At 39.0% G+C, this 23,021-nt stretch overlaps 1 protein-coding gene across 3 annotated transcripts in view; it reads left to right on the top strand.

Annotated features, from left to right (window-relative positions):
* Positions 1-23,021, top strand: part of CPVL (carboxypeptidase vitellogenic like) — a 102,896-nt gene that overhangs the window by 34,449 nt on the left and 45,426 nt on the right. For all 3 annotated transcript variants that reach the window (XM_037509734.2, XM_037509739.2, XM_054692442.1), the window contains exons 7-11: positions 2,848-2,914; positions 14,802-14,924; positions 15,457-15,588; positions 19,021-19,119; positions 20,928-21,101. In XM_037509734.2, the coding sequence (XP_037365631.1) occupies positions 2,848-2,914; positions 14,802-14,924; positions 15,457-15,588; positions 19,021-19,119; positions 20,928-21,101 (595 nt within the window). The remainder of the gene's footprint in view (positions 1-2,847; positions 2,915-14,801; positions 14,925-15,456; positions 15,589-19,020; positions 19,120-20,927; positions 21,102-23,021) is intronic.

Below are 23,021 nucleotides of genomic sequence, written 5' to 3'. Positions count from 1 at the left end.
AGTTGACCCTCTGTGTAGATATTTACTGCTGACATGTGGTACATCTCCTCTTGCATGACATGTAAAGAGAACCTATTTCAAAGCATCCATTGTTTATAGCTGTTTTAGTTCTTTTTGCTTCAGGCTCTTAGAGCTGGAAAATAGCTAATCAAGGGTAGTGCAGAAAACTGATTTCAGCTGTTTCCTTTATAGTTTACATTATTTGTTTCCCTTTGTGTCTACATTCTTCTCCCCAGCTCTCCAGATGGGTGTTTAGAATAAGAAGGTCTCTTTGAAACCTGTAAATGGGAAACTATAGGTTTAAAGAGTAGATCTTTCTTTGGCTTCCTTTGAAAAACTATCTTTATTCCTGAAAATCCTCTTCCTTTGGACTATTAATAGTGCACTGCTATAAGGAGTAGACTCCTAAAGGCACATTTGACATTCACACTTAGGCTGGTTTGCTTTGTGCTTGAAAATGAAACTTTTTCACTAAGGAGATGTTTAAATATTCTTCCCCCATCTTCTCCACCACCCACTCCGCATTTAGAATGTCCTGTTGAGCCACAGTGATTTGGAGCAAAAAATTACTAAGGAAGAATAATTTTATCGAATTTATCTGAAGGACACTAACTGGTGTTCCTCTCCTTCTCTGCCTCTTTTTATTGATTGGGTACTATGTGCCAGACACTGTTCCAAGTGACACAGTAGCAAATGAACTCCAGGCACCTGCTCTCCTGGCCCTTGCTTTCTGTAGCAACCATGAAGGTATTTTCTTAGCAGTCAAATGGAAATGCTACTACTCTTCTATTCCACATATTGGCTTGCATGAGATGTTGCTTAAAAAAAAAATTACCTAAGGAGTTGTTTTCTCTTAGTCTCTCTGCCTTAATCTCCATTTCTTCTTGTCATTTATTGTATCTTTCCATACCAGGTAACTTGGATTAAAATTCTGCTTATTTGACAACACCTTGGCTAATGCTAGCAAGGTTGCCAAATGGAATTACCTGAAAGAGGGATGTTTCCTATACCAGATGCCTCTTGTGCCAAAATAAATGCATCAAGTGCGCACACACACACACACACACTATCTCTGTCTCTCTCTCACATATATATGTGTGTAGTATGTATGATATATAATTTAGTGATAGTGCTTAAACTGTGCAACTGACCATGATTCTAGATCATTTTGTTAAGCAAACCCTCCCTGTGCATTAAAAATAGTCCTTGACTAAAGCACAGTTAAGGGGACATAGGCATATATAAATCTCACTTATTAATTTACCCTTTTTATATCTTTCACTCTCATTTAAGAAAAAACAACTGGGGTTTGATATCATTAGTCACTGTTTTGTTCTAGACGTTACTATGAATTTAAAATGCCATAAATTCCACATCTAGGACATTGCCTTAGAAACATAAGCTAGAAAATTCTGGCATTTTCAGGCTAGAACCAAATTGAAAGTTTGTCTTCAACTAAATTAAAATTTTAGATAAACAATGAATAATTTTCTAATCTAAGTATGTCCCATGAAATAATTGGGAAGTACTTATATGAAAGCATTATTAGTTATTTATCTGAAATTCAAATTTAATTCAATGTCTTCTGTTTCTATTTGCTAACTATGGCAACTCAAACACCTCACCAACTAATTCTCCAAGGGAAAAAAAGCTTTTTGTTGCAGTATAATGTTTAATTGAGGTTTATTATATTAACTTAAGCTATTGCCATTCCAACTAGCAGAAAGAAAGAGAAGTAGTTTTAGCCTGAAGTTTCGAAAGGGAAGAGTAAAAAATAAATTCCTATTTTTATCTCTGCTCTAAAGCCAGCTTACTGCCAGCACAAACATGGAAGCTATATAATGCAGCTTTCCATATTTAGTTGCTGCAAAGATTGTAGTTGCTATAAATAATAAATAGAAGTACACCATAGCTCTACAATAATGTTCAATGGTGGATTTTTATGGAGCCTTTGAAAATTAAGGATGGCCATGATTGAGATGATGGTAATGACCCAGCTTTGCCTCTCTGTAACCCTTGAACTTTCTCCTCCCCCATATTTTTCAGGGCCTCTTTGCCTTTCATCTTCACTGGATGGTTCATGGCTTTTAGTCTCTCTGCAGGAAGCTGGAATGAAATCCTGCTTAGCCTGTCAGGCTTTGTAATCTGGGTCAGAACATTATAGAGCTTCTGAAGTCCACAACTTTTTGTTTCCTTTTTCAAAGATTTTGGTCAAGTAGAGAATCATTCTTTTCTTGCTTATTAGGAAATAATTTCTTGAGCCTGTTTAAAACTATTTCAGCATAACTCACTGAAGTGGCTGCTGGCATTCTTTAGGGTGATTTTTTGAGCCTGGAGGCCACTATACATTTACTTTCATGTCTGTGGCCATTTCCTTCAGAACATAATCATTTTACAGCTTTTTGGTTCTTTGGTTATTAAAACACTGATTTTCTGAGAGCTCCATTAGAAATGTTTCCTACTGGGGGAGGTTAGTAAGCAACCAAGCTTCCTTTTATATCACCCCAAGCCCAGGTTAACGGGGCCATTGCAGAACTACCTTCAGGAACTGCTAAGTAATAGCTGAGAGCCTGTTTCACTTGGTAACCCAAAGACTTGGAAACCTGCCCAGAGCAGTGATGTCCACTTGTCTCAACTTTCTCAGCATCACAAAGGAAGCCCACAAGCATTTTCTAGCCTTCTACAGCGTATGAAGTGTTATGTGCATGAGCCTTTAAAAAAATGCCTATGAGAGCTCATGGTGGTATCTAATTTCAAATGTGAAACCTATTGTCAAAGGGTTAGAGTTGGTAGCACAGCATGAAGATATTCCGAGCCATGTTTTTATTGCTGTTCTCCTTTTTGCAGCGCACTCATTCAGTTTTTCCAGTTGTTTCCTGAATATCAGAAGAATGACTTTTATGCCACTGGTGAGGTGAGTTGAAGACATGTTTTTTTGTTCTTCCAACATCATCAGAACTGAAATACATTATGACACTTGGGGTTTATTCCTTCATTTTCTGCCTTCCTCTACATACACACAGAGGAGTTTAGTCCATATTCAAAATTCCCCAGTTATTCCCAAAATGTTCTCCATAACATACTTTAAAAACCCAGAACTCAGTAGAAGTTCATCTATCATAATAGCTATCATATCTGAGTCCCTGATTTTCTTATTGCTCTTCATGGTAATGATTTTGAAGAGTCTAGTCCAGGTACCCTGTAGAAATTTCTCTGAGTCTACCCTCAATGCTTAGATTCAATGAAATCATTTTGGCAGGAACACTATACAGATGCTATTGTGTGCTTCTGTTTACCACATCAGGAGGCATACAATGTCTGTGTGTCCCACGGTTGGCAATGCCAAACTTGATGGATTGGTCAAGGGTGTGGTATGCCAGATCTTACTTTGTAAAGCACCTTTTTCTTTTTGAGGTTAATAAATAATCCGAATCCATGTGAATATCTTTACCCCTCGCCACTAGTTTCAGTCATTGACGATCTTGTCTCAATCAGTTATTACACTGCGGGTTGTAAAATGGTGATTTCTCTGATCTACCTTTGTAGATATCATCTGGTATACTTCTGTAGAGAAGATCTTCCCTCTTCATCTTCTCTTTTATTTACTTAAAAAAAAATCACTGTGGAATCATGTATTATTATTTCTCTTTGATATGTTAAGATTTATTACATCCTGTTTTTGATGCTCTTGTTGTTCCAAAATTGGACAATGGGAGTTCCTTTGAGCTGAATCCTATGTCTTAACAGGTCCCCATTAGTCTTTGAGCATTTTCTTGATTTTTGGCACAAACACATGTTATAGGATTATTTGTACTTTCCCTGGTATAGCTCTGGAATCAGTCATTTCTTCAAGGAGTGCTGGTTCCTTTTAATAGCAGTGGCATTTAAAAACCAACACCTGAGCACAAGTGTGCTCTTTGCTACTGGAATATCATTTCCTTTAAACTGTCTGCAGGCAGAGCTCGGAAACAGAATGACTTCACACAAATAGTCACAATTCTAATCCAACCTCACAAGGTTCCTTTTCCTTTCCCCATTCCATTTTTGTTCACCCTTTCTCCCCCATGGAAGAACAGGGTGCCCAGCAGCATTGGTTTATTTATTCTTTTCCTTTATCCTACTATACCTGCATGATAGTTTCAGAATCACTACGTTAGTAAACTACCAACCAGTTATTTTAGATATATTCTTGGTAAAATTATTTTTATTCTTAGACTAGATTTAACTACAGGTTTAAAAATCAAAGTATTATGTCGAAAAGTTGTTTGAGTCCATTCTTTTTTTCAGTGAGTATGTAACAAATTAATATATAAATTAGTTTTGTATATTGGTTCTAATGATTTTCTTCTTTATCATTTTAAATTTAAGGTTATTTAAAAATTATAGCAACAAATAAATGGAAAATGCAAAAATTGCTAGAGGGTAGCTAGATAGGAATGTATTTGTGAGCAAAATTGAAAAATTCTAGAGATGAACACAGTGCTGTCATACATTCTAGAGGTGGAGATAGTGGTAAATAAAGCAATAAATATGCACTACTTATCTAGTGTTATTATCAGAGAGGGTTAAGTGTCATGAAAATGACAAAAACCAGGTAAGGGTTTGAGAGTGATTGAGGTGCTGTTTTGGGTAAGATTGTCTGAGAAAGGCTCTCAGATAACGATAACAGAGTGATATTGCAGATGATTGTCATTGCAGTATCTAGCACAAGAGCTTTTCTGGCAGAAAAAAACAGAATACTCAAAGACACTGAGGTACACTCAGGTTTGGTACACTTAGGAAAGTGTAGGCTGCTGTGGAAGGAACTGTGACGGGAGAGGCAGGCAGCTATTGTAGAGCCCTGTTGTCTATGACAAAGAAGTTGGATTTTATTCTTAGTAATGGGAAACCATTGAAGCATCGATGGGTTCAGTGTTCACCAAAAAAGTATTTAGAATCAAATTCAATTCAGTTCAATGCACATATATCAAGTATCTGCTATGTGTAAGGGACTGGACAAGTAATTAGAATTCCAATGATTAATTAGACATTCACTCTCACCTAAACCTTAAAGTCTAATAATAACAATACATCAGGAAAAATACAGTTAGAAAAGTAGTTATAACAACAAATGGCACAAGGAGGGTACAAATGGCTATCTCTAATATGAGATCCCTGGAAAATGTTAAAGAGGGGAGATGACAAATGGGATTTTTGAAAGACAACTAGGGGTGTATCAGCCAAAGTTCTTTTGCTGCAAGTGACAGAAACTCTATTCAAGTAAAACAGGAGATCAATTGTCTAGCATTAGGTATAGCTGGATTTGGGTGTTCAAACATTGTTAGGAGGAATTTGTTTCTCATTATCTTTTGGTCTATTTACCTGACTTAGCACTTCCCTGATCTCATTCACAGTAGTTCTTATCATCTGTGCCTTTGCCTGTCTACCCCACCCCAGAGTTCTAGGTATAACCTACCTGTTCAACTTCTCTTTCTTAATGATTCCATCCATATTCCTCACTCTCATGGATCTATTTGGATCCCATTCACATTCTAGAATTAATAAGTGGGATGGGCAGAAGGAATAACAGATAGACCAAAATGGTCAACCCGTCCAATGTCTAATGTTTTAAGGCCAGGAGAAGTAGAGTAGTTTTGGATTAATAATCAGGAGGACTGAGACTTGCTGATGACTTTGCTTCTCCACTGATGATTCCAAACACATTTTTTAACCTCTCTGGGCCTGTGCTTTTTATCTTACAACCAGAGGGGTTGGGTTAAAGAATTAGATCACTTCCACTTTTAATTAAATCTGCTTTGCTAGATGTTACCTAGATGTACAGTAGAACATCCAAACACATTGCAGTTTTAACATAGGACCCACTCACTGCCCCTCTCTCCATCAAAAAGAAAGTTGTAATGGGTTTTCCAAGAAAAGGAAATTCTTTTTCTTCTGACCCTTTAACTTCCTCACACTCTTAGGGAAGCCAGACACATAGTACTACTAAGTTGTAGAATACTTCTCAGTTTGAAAAATAAGTGTGTAAATTCAGAAATGTTTTCTGCTTTTCAGTGCAAATGTATTGGACCTGATAACCTTCACATTTGCATGCTATGAATGAGGGTTGCCTGATGCTCAAAGGATCTGGAGAGCTGTTCAGCTCCCTAACTATGGTCTAGGGATGTCTGGAAGCAATAATAGTACCTACTACATAGGGTTGTTTTGAGCATTTAATTAGATAATCCTCTTATAACATTTAGCAGAGTGACTGACTGTGGTGAGGACTCAACACATGATGACTATTATCACCATTCATGTTGAAAAGCTGGGTGAATACATTATGGCTCCAAAGCATATGGCGAAATGTGTGTCGTCGGGCCGAGATGTTGGAAAAGTTCTGCTCACTTGCTTAGGGGAGGTGACAATGTCTCTCCTGCTCTGTGTCTTTTATTTTGAAATCATCTTTGAAAGTAGTTCGCTTCACCTCAAAGATAAAGGTGGAACCTGGTCGTTGATATTAATAGTTTTGCTTATTTTTTATACCAACGGTAGCAAAAATCTGTCGGTACCCCTTCCGCTTCCGGCCCCTCGCCATTGCCATGGGAACCATGGCAAGCCACAGTCAGAGATGGAGTGCGGGCCTGCAGTCTCTTGCTGAAGGAAGAGCTGAGTTGTCTCCATCCCTCCTTCTTCCCTTTTGGCCCAGAACACCAACTGGAATTAATTTTCACTAAAGAGAGACAAATGTGTCTGTAAATCACCCTCCTGGCGGCATGAAAAAAATATACTTCAAAAAGAGAAACAAGCTGCATTGCATTCACATAATTAACTTTCTTTACAAGTGTTAACCTTTTTGAGCCAGTAACTGTTAGTGAGATTGCTCTCGGTCCTGAGGTACAGACACACTTTAGAATCTTCTCAAGTGTACATGGGCCCAGCTAGACATGAAAGCAAAACAGCCCTCCCTGGAAGGCTGGGAGGGATGGAATCCATGGGGGTTGCCCATTGTTCTCTGAGCCTGTGACTTTATGGCCACCACAGGGAAAGATTCAGCACCTCCAGGTGCTCCTAGCCATGCTAGGTAACATTTAGCAAAGCAGGTCTAATTCTGGAGGCTCTTCCAGAATGGCAGGGCTTGTGGTTAAACTGGGCATTTCTTCTTGATCAGCACAAAGGGTCCAGCTCTCCTTGGAAGATGTTTTGTTACTATGGCTAATTTGAGGGCCAAAAAAAGCAAAACTTTGAAGCTATTTAAAAATTACTGAGCTTGGGCCTCCCTGGTGGCACAAGGGGTTAAGACGCAACCTATGAAGCTATCTGCAGCCACTGCACCACAAGTTCCATCCCTGGCCAGAGAGCTGACCTACATGGCACAGCAGACCTCTCCTGACTTGCCTGCTGCTCCCTCAGCAGTGTATTTCGGTCACTCTGCCTGTTCTGCTCCCCACTCTGTCTCTGGTGAATCCTCTCACCCCCCACACCTCTGGCCTGTACCCCAGCTCTTATACGCATAAATAAATAAATCTTTTAAAATTAAAAAAAAAATAAAATTACTGAGCTTATTAATAAGATACTTTATCTTCATCCATGTGCGTGAAGCCTGGTGGGATCATAGAGTCTGATGACCTTTACTGAAATCACCATGGTCCATTGGATTTGGGTGTCAGTCTCTCAATAAGTAGGAGTCAAGTTTAATTTTTTTCATGCAATACTAAGAATAGTGTTTAATGACTGTTAAACACTGATTGTTATAGCATGACTTGTGCAAGGTTATTGGTAGCTAAAATAGCTAAAATAAAAATATCGATGCTATTTCTCTCCAGTTTCTCCCAGGTCCCATGCCTTGGGGACCCTCCAAATATCCCCCTATTCTCCAGGACCACTCATTTCCTTACCTCCAACCCGCAGCCTTTCTTTCCTGGGTTAGATTGTGTTCATCTCCTATTTCTCCATGCTTCCTCCATCCTTGGCATAATCATTCTGTTTTTCTCCCCCTTTCTGACTTGTTACCAGGTTGCTATCCATTAGAAAGGATCTGATCAATTAAAACTAGTCCCAGAATATTTGTGTTTGTACAGGAGACAGAAACTAAGCCATAGATAATTTGTAATAGGTCATTTTAAGCACTGCTTACAAGTTAGGGGGCGACATCTAGGGTAGGATGGAAGAACCATATTGGCAGTGGGTGATCATCATTTCCTGTGGACTCTCACTCCATTATCCTGGTTAGTCCAGGCTTGTGATCATTGCATTTAGTAGCCAGGAGGGGGCCCTCGAAGTATCTACTTCACCTGTTTTCTTTGTAGGTCTTAAGACAAATATTTTTTGAGAATGGATCCTATGCTAAGTATGATGTTAAACCCTGTTCCATGCATTCCCTTGTTAATTAAGGGATTAGACAAGCTGACTTAGGAAGTTTTATTATCACCCCCATTTTACAGGTGTTTAGGAATGATTGAGGCTTTAAGGGTTAGGTATGCCTGACCGAGATCACCCAGCCAGGATATGAACCTACGCAATCCCAGAACCCAAAGATTGTAGTCAGGGAACTTAGAAAGGATTGTAGGCCTGCTGGCGGAGGTGCTATCTGGAGCCTGGGTGCTCTCACCTCAAAACTGCAGTGTCTCCAAGACCTGCCTCTTCCCACAGAGCAGATCCACTTTCCATAGAAGGGAGTCAAATCTCCCCTTCCATATTTTCATGCAGCGTTCTTAGGTTATCAACCTTCTACAATAGAAAAAAATTCTCTAGCTTCTTGGATGTTTCTGTCTTTCTGGCCAAGACTTAGTTTTAATCATAAATACTTGGCTTTAAGCATAAAGTTTTATGGAGTAAATGGAAGTTTCAAGTGATATAAAGACTGGAAGCTGTTGGAATGCAATTATTTCTCAAAGCTTGGAACTTGCTGAATTTTATTAGATAACATTCAATCTGCTTTAACTCTTGAGCACATGACAAATGTCTATTTTCAGTTATGTTCAGCTGAACTTGCCAATATTTTCTTTAAGAATTGAAAACGGATTTGTGACTATTTAATGAGCTTAAAATTAAAAAAATCAAGGTTTATGCTGCAACCTGAAGAACTGAACAAGGGAATATGGAAATGTTTGCAAATTGGGCCGCAGGCTTTTGGACAGCATTTCTGAGTCAAGTCAACACAAATTTACTGAATCTTTAGTTGCCTGAGAAAGAATATGTGAAAATCAGAAGTCATTATAAGATCTGTCTGATGTGAGCTCCATGCTGGACGATGAAGCATGAAGAACAAAATGGTGCCAGATTAGATGAGATGTCTCGGTTGAGGCCTGGGAGTGCTAAGTTAAATCTTTTATGTTGCTTCAACCTTCTGAATTCTATCTATCATGAGCAAGCAAATTAACTGTAGTCTCTTTAAACAAGAGGTTACTCATCTGGCTTTAGACTGGGTTTCTCCAAAATTGGCACTAAGTTGAGGTGGAAGTTAGGAGGGCATGAGCATCTTTTTCGATTATGCTTGTCACTGCTGGGATTTTTTTTTTTTAAAGAAGCATCCTCTCAATATGTATGAAATAAGTTCATATCATTTGGAAGGCAGCACATACCTTTGCATAAATTTATGTAGTAAAAACTGGATATAGATCAAAATGTTTTTCTTTTATGGCTGCTCCTGTAGATTCTGCAAGTTTCTTTTTAAGCTCAAATTCAAGCAAGATAGATGTTTAGATAAAGTCATATTCTTGTCAGAAGCCATATATTTTTAATTGGAGCAGTGTGGTCTTGAAATTAGATGACGCATGGTCTAGAAATGTCTAAGAAGTTATAGAGATTACCACAATACTGAACTTCAAGCTTCCTCATTCATTAATTTTTGAAACTGGACATTTTCAAGCCACACCTCCTCTCTTCTCTCCTCGGAGAAATAATGGTGTGGCTTGAAGTAAGATTCTCCCCCAGGCTAGATGAAGTCAAGGTTACTCTGGCTTGATCCTGTCCTCTTGGCTGCTGTCTTGGGTTACACCATTAAATGCAGACTTTTTACCAGTTTTTGTGGTTTTCAATGTGTGTGTAGAATTCTCTTCAGGTTCTATCCCCTTACTCCTTTAATTGTCCCATAAATATAGACACCATAGTGTGTACTTGGTGACAACCAAAGGGGACAACATTGGTTTAACTTTCTCCAGAAGGGCACCAGTTCTGGAGTTCTCACAGTCCAGAAGTTAATTCCTCAAAGAGACATTCATTCCAATTGCAAGGACTGGGGTGGAAGCAGGGCAGGGAAAAGGTCTCAGAGCAAACTTCACCATCCTGAACATACCAATGCTGTAGTCGATGGCTCCCCTTTTCCACTTGCCAGGCTAGGTTACAAACTTACCTGTGTGTCGTAATGCCAGGTGATTAGGATGTCCCAGTTCAAAGGTCATTCTTCACTACCACCCATAAGGATTCTGCATATTTTAACATAAAATGTCTACCTAGAAAGAAGCAAAGCAGAGAATGAATATAACTGCATTTATTTCTTTAAACTAAGCTTCAGTAAGAAATGTAGACAACTGAGAGTAGCTTAAACAATAGTAACTGCTAACATATGTGAAATTTCTGTAAGAAGAGATTGTTTCCATTATAATATTATTCTCTGACACCCTTTTTTTTTCCCTTTTGAGGAACTGATTGAAGCTTGATTTTAGATATGACATTTTTTTTTCTCCCTTGAAAGTAACTGGGTGGCAGGGTACAGTGAATCTGCTATGAATGTTGTTGAGACATGTGAGAAGGGAGAGATTCAGATGGAATACACAATTACAAGTTTCTTTAAGTCCAATTTCATTGTGCTTTTACACATCTGGATAATTAACCAAGCATTACATTCTCTCTAGACTATTTTTACAAGTACAATATGCTTCTAACATGATTTCCATTAGGCTGTTCCAAACATCATTTAAGAACGCAGAAAGATTGCAGACCATGATTCAAAACCACTATTCAACTGTGGTGTTGAGACCTTTTTCTCTCATGGGAGAAATAAAAGATTGAGAACTGAATTCTAAGCTCCTTCTGATGTAAGAGGAAAACTGGAGCTTTATTGCTTCTTTAAGCTCCAGCAAATACAAGCATCTACAAACACACTCTAATGTCTCTGGTCTGTATTGTCTGAGGTGAGCTCAGAATATGGCATTGGGGGGTGGAAGGTGGGGGTGGGGAATGAACCAAACAAGAACAGAGCTGGAAATTGCAGCTTGAACAAGAAGGACAGACTAAAATCCCAATGGATAACCTCGTTAGAATTATTGTGTTAGATAAATAGGTTTGTCTGGCTAGGTTCCGCATTTGAAAATCACTGCTGAATTCTAAAAGAATATGTGTTCAGATAGTTTCGGGCGCACTCTGCTTCTTCCCTTTTATAATACCTTTGATGCTGCTCCCAGCTTTTATGATGCCAGGGTCTGATCCCAAGGAAGGTTAGTGTTAATTCACAGGCTTCAGGGGCTTTGCTGGCCAGCTGCTGCCCACATTGGTGAACACCAGTGAGAGATCAGAGAAACCACAGGACTGATAGTTGTGGTTGCTGTTGTTCTCTTCATTGTTAAGGGCTGATCTCAGAACAAAAGAAACAAGAGTTCCCAAAATTATAGGATCACATCTATAAGTACTAAGAGGTCAGATAGTCCCTTTATTAATCCAACAGGCAACCACACCTAAATTCTCCACCCCTTGAAAATAGGCAGGCGGTTCTATACTACATCTTCAGAAAAAGGAAAACTAGGTAAAATAAAACATACTTGATTTATTGTCTGGATGTTTTTTAAAATGCTGTGGTGGTCAGAGAATTGTTAAATTGGGAAATAAGTAATTCAGGAAGAATAAACAATTCTAATCGTGCAAGAAAAAAAATAAAGTCTCAACAAGGAGAATGGAAATAATTGAGATTTCATTATAAGGTTTCAGTATCTGTTTTCCATAAAATAATCTTACAATTTTCTACTGTGTGACAGCCTGAGTCACTCCACCAATGGAATGATGAATGAAAACGGCAGCGAAGGATTTGTCACACTGACACAGGCCAAGGAAGTGGGGGGTAGCCATTAGAAAGCAAAACGTATAGTAACACCATTCTTGTTGGTTAACTGAAATGAACTGGGCATTGAGGAATCGGTTTTGAATGTGGTGGGAGTCTTGCTGTTGTTATCCACATGGCCAGCTTGGCAAGTGTGTGGTAGATAAGCCCATAGTTGGCCACAGCTTGCAGGATGGGGCCGGGGTGGGGTGGGAGGTTGGGGGGGAGGGCGGTGCAGTGGCAAAACCAGAGAGCCATAACCTATTCCAGGATCATTGACTGAAATGTATTTTGATTTGAAAAACAAGGGGTGTGGAGGCAACCACACCTGAAAAAATGCCAGCTAGGCCTGTGACTACAAAGCCCCAGACTCTTGCTCTCATCATTGTAAGAGGGAAAATGATGTTAACCTTACACTGGAACAGAATAAAGTAGGTGAAATAGCCTAATTTAGAATAAATGTTCAGAAATTGAGGGATTGTTTCCTACTTAATTTTCTGCCTGGATATATCCCAGATACATATGATGATAGCTAAGGGGAAGATGTCATAGAAATGTGGATGTTTTATACATATGTCATCGCTACCTACATAGCAATCAAAATATGTACATATCTTTTCATTTCAGAAAGAGTCAAAAGAGATGTTTTATTGACAATTGAATGATCCTAGCACTGCAGACTATTTTTTTCAGTATTTGTATTAACTACTAGTAGAGAAAAAATATTTAAAAGTAGTGTTACGTAAGTTATTCGTTTATCAAACATGTTTTTGTGGACTTACTATGTGTCAGGCAATGTATCCATTGTAGGAATAATAATTATGTAATGGTAAACTTTGATTTATCACACTTGAGTCATTTTCCATAATCATTATCAAAAGATATTAACTTGAAAAGGCAAGTTTTGTGTTTAAATTTATCTAGGTTACCAAGAAACGTTTCAACTTATAGAAATCATGGTGCTAGAATATGGATATCTGGGGAAGAGCATTTAAGTGTTAGGAACAGTTACTGAAAAGGTCCTGGTGGATGGAATTATAGGCACCAATTATGATTGTGTCCTAGAGGGGCTGGAGAGGAATGTACAAGAGGGTAGTAGGGGATAATGTCAGTGAAGGAACCCCATAGTGTACTGATATGTTACGCCTCCCAAAAAAGCATTTTGCTTTTACTCTGGGATAGATGGGAAATCGTTAAAAGGAGTGGCATGATCTGATTTATGTTTTAAAGGGCCGCTGTCTTAAAAATAGACTAGACAAGAGTAAGGGCAAAGATAGAGGGCCATTTAAGAGGTTACTGCAATGATCCAGGGGCGAGAAGATGGTGACCTGGAACAAGGTGATGAAATGGGGTGTGAAAAGATACTGGATTCCAGACATATTTTCACAGAACAGGTAGCGTTAATGAGGCTGGCTCATGGCCTTTTAGGGAGTGTGAGAAAGAGTGATGTAAAAAAATGGCACCAACAGTTTTGGCCTGAACACTTAGAAGAACAGAGTTAGCATCAACCAACAAAGAAGCTGTAGATATGGAACTTCATTTTGAGTGTTTGAGGTTTAATATTGGACATACAGGTGGAGATACAAAGAAATAAACCTTTTGATGAGAAAAAAACAACTATTTTTAGACATTACTGAACCAATGGTAGCTTTTATCAGCATAGTCTAAAAGCAAATTTATTATGTTCGTCGAGGGGAACGGTGTCCTCAAAATATTTTGAAATTGAAAAAGAACCCTATGCAGGAAAAAATGAAAACAAAATAAAGTTTCAAGACAATTTTAGTGGCCAATCAATATTGTTTCCCCTGTCCTTAATACTTGGAGACTTCAGGGCCTCACTGGTGGCGCAGAGGTTGAACACTGGGCTAAGAAGCTGCCTGCAGCCTCTGCAGCACCGGTTTAATCCCCGGCCCCCAGCGAGGGTCCCAAATGGCACGTAGACCCCTCCTGCCACGCCTGCTGCTCCCCTCAGCAGTGTACTTCGGTCCTTCTGCCTGCTCTGCTCCCTGCTCTGGCTCTGGTGAATTCTCTCACCCTCCCACGCTTCTGACTGTACCCAGTGCTTGTATAAATTAAAAAAAAAAAACTTGGAGACTTCAAATTTTGCACATTGTATATATTTTGAAATCTTAATTTTGGCACTGAGAGTTTTCTCTTTTTGAATAAAGCTTTTATTTTTTAAAAAGATTTATTTATTCATATAAGAACTGGGATACAGGGCAGAGGTGTGGGGGGTGAGAGGAGGATTCACCAGAGGCAGAGTGGGGAACAGAAAAGGCAGGCTGACAGAGATACACTGCTGAGGGGGGGAGCAGCAGGCGAGTCAGGAGATATCTGCTGTGCCATGTGGGCTGCTCCCTGGCTGGGGATTGAACTCGTGCTGCAGTGGCTGCAGATTGCTTCATAGGTTGAGTCTTAACCCCTTGCGCCACCAGGAAGGCCCTGAATAAAGCTTTTAATGGAACTTTCTGGTAAGAAAAATCCTCTTAGTGGTGAAATTGTGTTCACTGGTCCATGCTATTTTATTTTGGAAAGAAATTACAATATTTTTTACTATGTGTTCTTTTATTTTTGTGCACTGAGTTTTGACTTTCTTGTCACTTGATACTATCAGAAACAGCAAAAGAAGTGAGAGACGGAAGCTTTACTATTGTGGGATTTATAATGTGAAGAAATAGGTAATATACTTCATGTGGAAATACTGCTGTTCCCTTGTTATTTAATTAACTTAAACATGTAAGCTTATTAACATCAATTTGTGATGGTTCATTTTGACTTTTACCCTTCCCAGTCTTATGCAGGGAAATACGTACCTGCCATTGCACACTATATCCACATGCTCAACCCCAGAATGGAGCTGAAGATCAACCTGAAAGGAATTGCCCTTGGAGATGCTTATTCTGATCCTGAATCTGTAGGTGTCTCTTTATTTCTATTTTGTTCCTTTAGGAGATTAAGTCCCCTCTGATCACATGACAGACCCCTCTCGCTTTAAGATCTTTCCTCAAGACCTAGCTTGATAAAAGATACTTTTGCCCAGTTGACTTTCTAATGACTACTGTCTTCTAATTGTTCCCAAAAGTTTTAAGATGTCAGTAAGCTGTTTGTGAGCACAAGTGTGTGTGTGTGTGTTGGGTTTTGTATATGTGTGTATATGTTTTATGTGTTGTTGTGTGGTATGTGTTTGTGTTTCTTTTGTAGGTGTGTGTTTTGTGTGTTGTGTTGTGTGTGTGTGCATTGGTGTGTTGTATATGTTTGTGTGGGTATGGCTGTCTATGTTATTTGTGTGTTGTGTGGTATGTGGTTTGTGTATGTGTAAGTATCTTGCTTGGCTACTTTCAGCACAAGATCAACAAATTGCAAATTACAATCACCAAGTAAACTGGCTTCCCTAATGTCTCTCTTTCTCTCCTTGTGGCATTTGCATTTTTCTGTTTTCTCCTCAGATCATAAGGGGTTATGCCGCATTCCTATACCAAATTGGCTTGTTGGATGAGGAGCAAAGAAAGTACTTCCAGAAGCAGTGTGATGAGTGCATAAAATACATCCAGGAGGAGAAGTGGGCTCTTGCCTTTGAAGTGAGTTGGGGGGTGGGCTGCTTTGCCCTACAACAATGAGAACCATCTGAGGGGGTCCTAGGAGCTGTGATGCTCAGGCTGTTATTGTTGTCATTAGAGAAGGTCTTGCTGCCCAAGAGCAGGAGGTGACATGAGTAGACTGGTAATGAAGAAAAGAACTGTCCCTGTTTCTTTGAATTTACTTTGGCTATATTTTCAACCTGAGATCACCTTGGGGTGTTTATTGAACTGTGTCTTTCATTAACTGTTTTGATTTCCTTAAATGCTGTGTAGGCCCTAAAGGCAGACCCTATCATAAGGAAATCAGAAGAAAGGCGACCTAGAAAGTGGATGCATATGCTTCAACATATGCGCTAAGCCTTTCAAAAGTGCGCTACCCACACACAGCATTTCAGCTGGAAATGACCACCGAGTGTAACAAATGTCACATGTTCCTGTGTGTCAAGAACAAAGAGTATAAAGTGTGGTAATTTGAAACTTTTACAGAGAACCATTGGCTTTGTAAATACTATTACTTTGCTCTCCTAAAATTGAGTTTGAGAATCGAATAATATGATAATATTCTTCACACACACCCCATTTTTGGTTGTTATTTAAAATGTAAGACTATACAGACTATTAGGATACAGGAAGTTGGGTTTTTGCCAACACAGACAAAGATCTTGTGAAAATCTTACTTAGGGGGATTTTCCACCATTACTGTAGAGCCATTGTGTTTGACACATTAGTAAATGCAGCAAGGATTGAATTTTGAGGACTTTAATCTTTTTGTTATTGGAAGCACATCCTGTAACAGTTTGCCTAATGGCATTATTGTTCTATAAGGCCTGATATTAATAGTCTTCTAGGTACTGCAGGCCAGCCTGTTCAGATCAAAAACAGAAGACATATAAACATAAACTTAGGAAGGGGGGGTACCACAAAGTTATGTCCACCTTCAAGGAGGATGTTAGGGCACTATGTGAAATTTCCCAAGGCAGTGACTGCCCTTGCTGTGAATTCTGATAGTGGCAAGTTGTGCAAATAGAGAGCACAGGGAGCTCCCAGCCATCCTGCAGGGTGCTAACAGGCTCCCCTTTCTGTGTCAGGACACCAGATGTGACTGCTGAGTGTGGATTCAGAATTTCTTGTGCAATTGTGAATGCATAGGAAGAGGGATCTTATTGGGGACATAGAGGATCATTCTTTGACTTCAATGACAGTATTCTCAAGGCAGGTTTTATGCTGTCTGCTATGAGAGACAAAGAGTGTAAGAGGAAGAAAGCTTTAAAATTTAGAATTAAAATCAAATTTTGTGTCACACAAGAACAGTCTACAAGTGAGAGATTTGATGCATTTTTGTATCAGGGATTAGTAGTGTCAAGAGTAAGAATATTTGATCGGCCCAGAGAGATGAAAAAGCAGAAAGATGTCTGAGGTACATGGTGGAGCAACTGAAGCACTAGAAGGATGAATGAAATTGTTGAAATGTTCAGACATTTTGTATATTCAGAAATAAGGAAAAGACGGTCTGTGAGGCTAAATAGTCTCTCCCCAAACCTGATTCATCTGAAAAAAAGAAGAAAGAAAAAAAACACAGACCAAAAAAGCTGCCCCCAAACCTTGAAGGTGGTAACAGTGTTACCTGTGAGCATTGGCCCAATATTTTGAGTGATAAAACATAAAGCCCTTGCTTTTTCAAAGGAAATAGAGAAAATTACTTAAGAAAGTTAACAACTAGTGGTGGTAAAATGTGTTTCAACAAATGCAAAAAAAAAAAAAAAAAAAAGCTGAAGTTCCACAGAATACAAAAGTCAAAATCATAAAGCACACAGTATTTTCTCCTATAGTAATTTTCTGGCATTTTGTAAAAATCAAGTATATCTTTGCAATTCTGCAGGAAGTCTGATCTTTGTATTGTCTTCCTAACTGTGACAATGTCCTGGGTCACAGAGTTGCTTTGAGAAACAAATTTGGATCAGAAACTAGAATTCACAGGACTTGACCATATACCTTATTTGTTTGACAGCAACTGGTTTGTTATTTTTGAAATTAAATCCATTCCTAAAGGTTGAATTTGTATTCCCAATGATGAAGATAATTTCTAAAAACAAATTCCAAAAATGCTGCATGCATTAGGGACCACTGCTAGCATTCAGTGCCCCCTTTGGGCAAACAGATTCAAAAAAGACACCTCCTCTGGGCTGACACAGTTCTGTGGGTTTGGGGTTTGGCGAGCAGATACCACTACTGTGTGAGTATAAAAGGCGGTCATTTCTCCAGTCTGGCGAGAATGCTAAGTCCCCTGTTCCCTCTCACCCTGCAGCCAGGCAACCCCATATCATGCATTCTGCACAGTCAGGTGCAGTGGCCCTGAGCAACGTTTGCATCGCTAAAGTTCCCTGCACCCACCTTTCCATACTGACGATCCTGTTAATATTTGCTCCCTAACAGCATGCAGTAGTGACCTGGATAGATTCCTTCATGTTTGAAAACTAAAAGTATTCTAATAAAATAGTGAGACTTCATATTAAACCCAAAAGCATGACCACAAGAAATTGAAGACCAGGAGACACCGTGGTCTATTACTGAGAAGCCTGTGTGTGTGTGTGTGTGTGTGTGTGTGTGTGTGTGTGCACCTATTAGCTAGAGAGTCTTGGCCTGGGTTTAAATCTCACTTCTGAAATAATTAGTGAGACATCCTTGGCAAGTGACTTAACCTTTATATCCCTCAGCTTCCTCACCTGTAAGGGGGTAATAAGAAATACCTGATAGGAAAACTAAATTCATACTTAATATGTGGTTTTAAAATGTTCCAAACTTATTTCTTACAATCATTTCACCAGAGCTCTAAAACTTGATGTGCAGACCTTTCATCTTCTTGCTCTGCCCTGGAACTGCTTCTCCCAGAGGGTGCTGCTTCCCCTGCGATCCTCTCAAGTGGGAGCTCTTGTCTCTCTTACCACTTTGTACTTTTAGTTAGTGTCACTGCCCTTCTTGCTCTCACTGCTGCTTCCAGATCGTGACCCTCCCTCCTAAAGCATCGAACTGTGAGTCTCATGACCTCACATGACAATGCACACTTGTTATAGTTAATCTGCACCCCCCAAACACACACACACTCACTCCCCATTCTCTGAATGTTTTAGCACTTGCCTTCCTGTCACACTCCATCATTTCTCTCGCTATCATTTCTGGAGATTGCAGTCTCCACGTTGGTGATTATTTTAATACTTGGTCCCTTGGTTCTTTAGCCTTCTCTTCCAGTGATCTTATTCTTCTCCTTACCTTATCTATTGATAATTCCCACTTTTTTAAAAGTCGATAGTGACTCTACAATTTTAAATGCAGACATTTTCCTTCAACTACCACCTCCCATCCTCCCTTTCACCTCTGTATATGTTTACCCACACTGATGTTTTCCATCTTTTCTTCCCCACCCTCCCAACCTAGGTCCTGGATAAACTACTAGATGGAGACTTAACGAGTGATCCTTCTTACTTCCAGAATGTCACAGGATGTTCTAATTACTACAACCTTTTACAGTGCACGGTAAAGACAGCATTTAAAGAACCATGATAGTGTTTGCATAAAATTTTTCCTACAACCAGACTTCCTCTGATTTGGGAAATATAACTGACTTTATATTAGACAAATATGTTGCATTAGTTGGTCTACTGATCTATAGGGTTTTCCCCATCAATGTTGTATACGTTAAAATTTGCTCATTAGGGGGCCTCCCTGGTGGCACAAGGGGTTAAGGCACAACCTATGAAGCTATCTGCAGCCACTGCAACATGTGTCCAATCCCCGGCCAGGGAGCTATCCAGATGGCACAGCAGGATAGCTGTCTCCCCACTGCTCCCCTCAGCAGTGTATTTCAGTCAGTCTGCCTGTTCTGCTCCCCACTCTCTCTGGTGAATCCTCTCACCCCCCACACACACCTCTAGCCTGTACCCCAGTTCTTGTATGCATAAATAAATAAATCTTTAAAAAAATCAGTTCATTAGAATGTGTGATATTCTAGATAACTCAAAACCATTTCAGATTTACACTATTTTTCCCCAGTAGAGCTTGGTATACAGAGGTTCTTTTGTGCAGGATGGAGGTCAGGTTTGCATTCTGGGTGTCAGGTCCCAGAGCCCAAGCCTGTAGTGAGATTCTTGAAAATGCTGGAATTATTTGTTCTGTACTTAAGACAACTTGGATAATCAAAACAGCCAAAGCCTTTATGAAAATATTTGCTTTGTCTTACTTTTAACTTAAGATGTTTTGTGCATTTAATATGGCCCTCAATTCAAGCTCTCTGGAATATTTCTCAAAGTACTCAAGTAGTTTCTTTCATAAAAGTGGGTCAAAGTTGATGCCTTTTGTGTAGAATTAATCAAATAAGACAAAGGGAGCCAAATGAGGATTTGAATTTGTATAATCTTTGTCTAGTGTATATGACAAGACATTCTGATTTTCAAATGCCTTATTTCTGAACTACTTTGTAAATAAGATGTAAAAACTAATTTCAGTGGAATTCAGCAACTCTGTGGTTTTGGCTTTAGAGCCTACCAACACAAAAACATGTGGGAGGCAAGAGAGAAACAAAATTTGTGATCACTTTTTTTCTTTACAAATCGGTGTATTCACAGTAAAAATTCATGATGTACGGCTTTTGAGTTTAAACTCTAAACGTTCTTTACATCTTTTTGTGGCCTTTTAAAACATCATTTATTCCTTTTTCTTTTAATGTAAGGAATATTATAGAGACTTAATTGCAGATTTCCTAAATATATGGCTCATGGACAACTTTTCATCTATGTCCTTCATAAATTAATCATCTGTTTTTACATTTGATGTGTTTTCCCCTTCTAGTTACTGTGTTTGTTTTAAATAAACAACAGACCATGGAAAAGAAATCCTCAGCTTTTCATCCACCGCTCCACCATTCTGGCCCCATCTGGTCCCTTTACCTTCTTTCCAGGAAGGAAATTGAGTTTGATAATCTTTCCCTGTCTTTGCCTTGATTAGGGATGCTCATTGGAGACACTGATTGCAAAAGATAGTTTCCAAAAAAGGAAAATCCAGCACTTACAAATAGTGTAGAGATCTGAGATTGTTGTATCATCAGCATTAGTTGTTAGTAAAATTTACATTGCCTCTAAACCCCCAAAGTAAAATTTTCAGGGTGGGGACCAGTTAATAGTAATGTCAGAGCTAACTTGTTCATCATGGCATAGGAGCTAAGTGTATGTATAAGCATATTTGTTACATATACATGAATATCAGTGTGTGTTATTACATGAAATGTGAAGCTATTACCATTGCCTAGTCGTGTTTCCTAACATCTTTCTGATGTCCTCTTCTGCCAGGAACCTGAGGACCAAAATTACTATGGGAAATTTTTGTCCCTTCCGCAAGTGAGACAAGCCATCCATGTGGGGAACCGGACTTTTAATGATGGATCCGAAGTTGAGAAGTACTTGCGAAAAGATACTGTACAATCAGTTAAGCCATGGCTAACCGAAATCATGAATAATTATAAGGTACGATGGCTAACTTCAGTTACTCTTTTAGGAACCATTCAGATTACCCAGAATAGAGGTGATTTTCATTGTAATTTGACTCCTGCCATTTTTTTTACTTTTACTTTTTTGTTGTCTGATTTCTTTGAATTGAATGTTTTTTTTTTGGTCCTTCTAATTACATCACTTTCCCCTGACAATTCCTGAAGATGAATTCTCTTTGGCACATGCCACAACTCATCATTTTTTGAGAAAAGAAATATAGCAGAGCCAAGACTTTCCTTGTGAAAGCCAATTTTCTCTTTTTTGTTTGCTTTCTAATATTAATCCCAATGAAGTCAGGGATAAATGGAATCAACTGGTTATTCTGAAAATGCATTTTTGGATAATTATATTCATTTGGTTGCTCCATCATAGTTTTTTCAGTATCTGCTGTTAGCCAAACCCTGTGCTAGGCTGTCAGGTTGAAATGATGAATGAGAAAGGGTGACTGTTTTGAGGCTTGTAAAGTCAAACATTGTTATCTGCTTGAGATGTTCTGTCTGATCTGTAGCTTAAGGTTCCAAAGGGAAGTGGAAAGGATGGAAAGGAAAGGTGGAAAGGAAGCCCCAAAGGGTCAAAGGAGCCATGAGCTCTCATTGTGCGGGAAGACACCAAGAGCAGTTGGCACAGGGGAAAGACATCCTGCGCATTTCTTTCCCGCTCACCTCACCGTCTCCTTAGATCCTCCCAGGTTGTTACTGTTCGTCTTAAGCTGAGTCTCTGGGGCAACTCTTCAGGATAAGGGTGCTGATGGCAGAGGATACCACCATCTGAGGTGATCCACTCCCTCTTTGTCCTCTAATGTTGGAGATGAACAAAACACAGAACAGCCAGTAGCCAACATGCAGTATACCAATTACCAGCTCAAAGGCTATCTTTCACCTGTCATAAATATTGTCCTGATATACTGCTTTACTTGACTAAGACATCTTCCTGCCATTTTCTGGCACTAGGAATACACATTTCTACAATGTCTATGTTAGAGATAGTGTTCCTTGGGATTTTTCATAGATGAGGTCAGCATTTCAACCATCCTCATGCTTGGTTCTTTTGGAGGAATATAATGGCCTTTAGTGCTTACTTGCTTGAGATCTTCTCCGATACCTTCACAAAGCACTACTTTTTGTCCTCCTGTCTTCACACTATGTTGTTCTACTTCTCTGGTCATATTAAACACCCTGCCCTGCCATTATGGGCTCTTGTTCCAGCACCATCTGAGCAGATGTCAGCAACAAATGAATTTTAAAAAATCAACTTTTCTATAAATTATTGCTATACTAAAAATATATTTAGTAAACTTGTCCCTAATACATCAAGTATTTGTTATTCCCAATTTATTAACCCCAAAAGAGCTTAGTACTCATTTTTTCAAGCTATAAATAATGTGTTCTAATATAACATTAAGGAATGCAAGGTGATTTTCTTGAGTGGAGAGCAGGTAAGGAAGTTCCCATGTACATTTATCTGTGCCTCTGGAAGCTGTTTTCTTACTGTATAAATTTAACTAGAATTTTATTCCTTTCTCAATCAAGGGAGGATGGGGTGAAGCATATAGCTGCCCTGATTATTTAAACTTGCCTGATGCTCGTTAATAACTATAGAGTGTCCACTTGATTGATAAAGTAGAACATATTAATTAGAGATGATCTTGCATTTGAATATGGAAATATTTCTGTCCCCGTTGTCCATGGACCCTAAACTTAACTATATGAATTCCAATGAAATCAGAATTTTTTCCAAATTTTTTGATGCTGAATTAGTTAACAGAAAATGAGAATAGTTAATGGTACAGATGAACTATGTTTCCATGCACAAAGAGACATATGCAGACATTCAGACTGACTAGTCTGAATGCAGACCAAGAAAATGGCTGCTGCTAAAACAGGCTGCATTTTCATT

This window comes from Talpa occidentalis, unplaced genomic scaffold, assembly GCF_014898055.3.
Source record: "Talpa occidentalis isolate TD23 unplaced genomic scaffold, MPIMG_talOcc4v2.1, whole genome shotgun sequence".
Classification (NCBI taxonomy): domain Eukaryota; kingdom Metazoa; phylum Chordata; class Mammalia; order Eulipotyphla; family Talpidae; genus Talpa; species Talpa occidentalis.
This window is presented reverse-complemented; position numbering and strand designations above follow the sequence as displayed.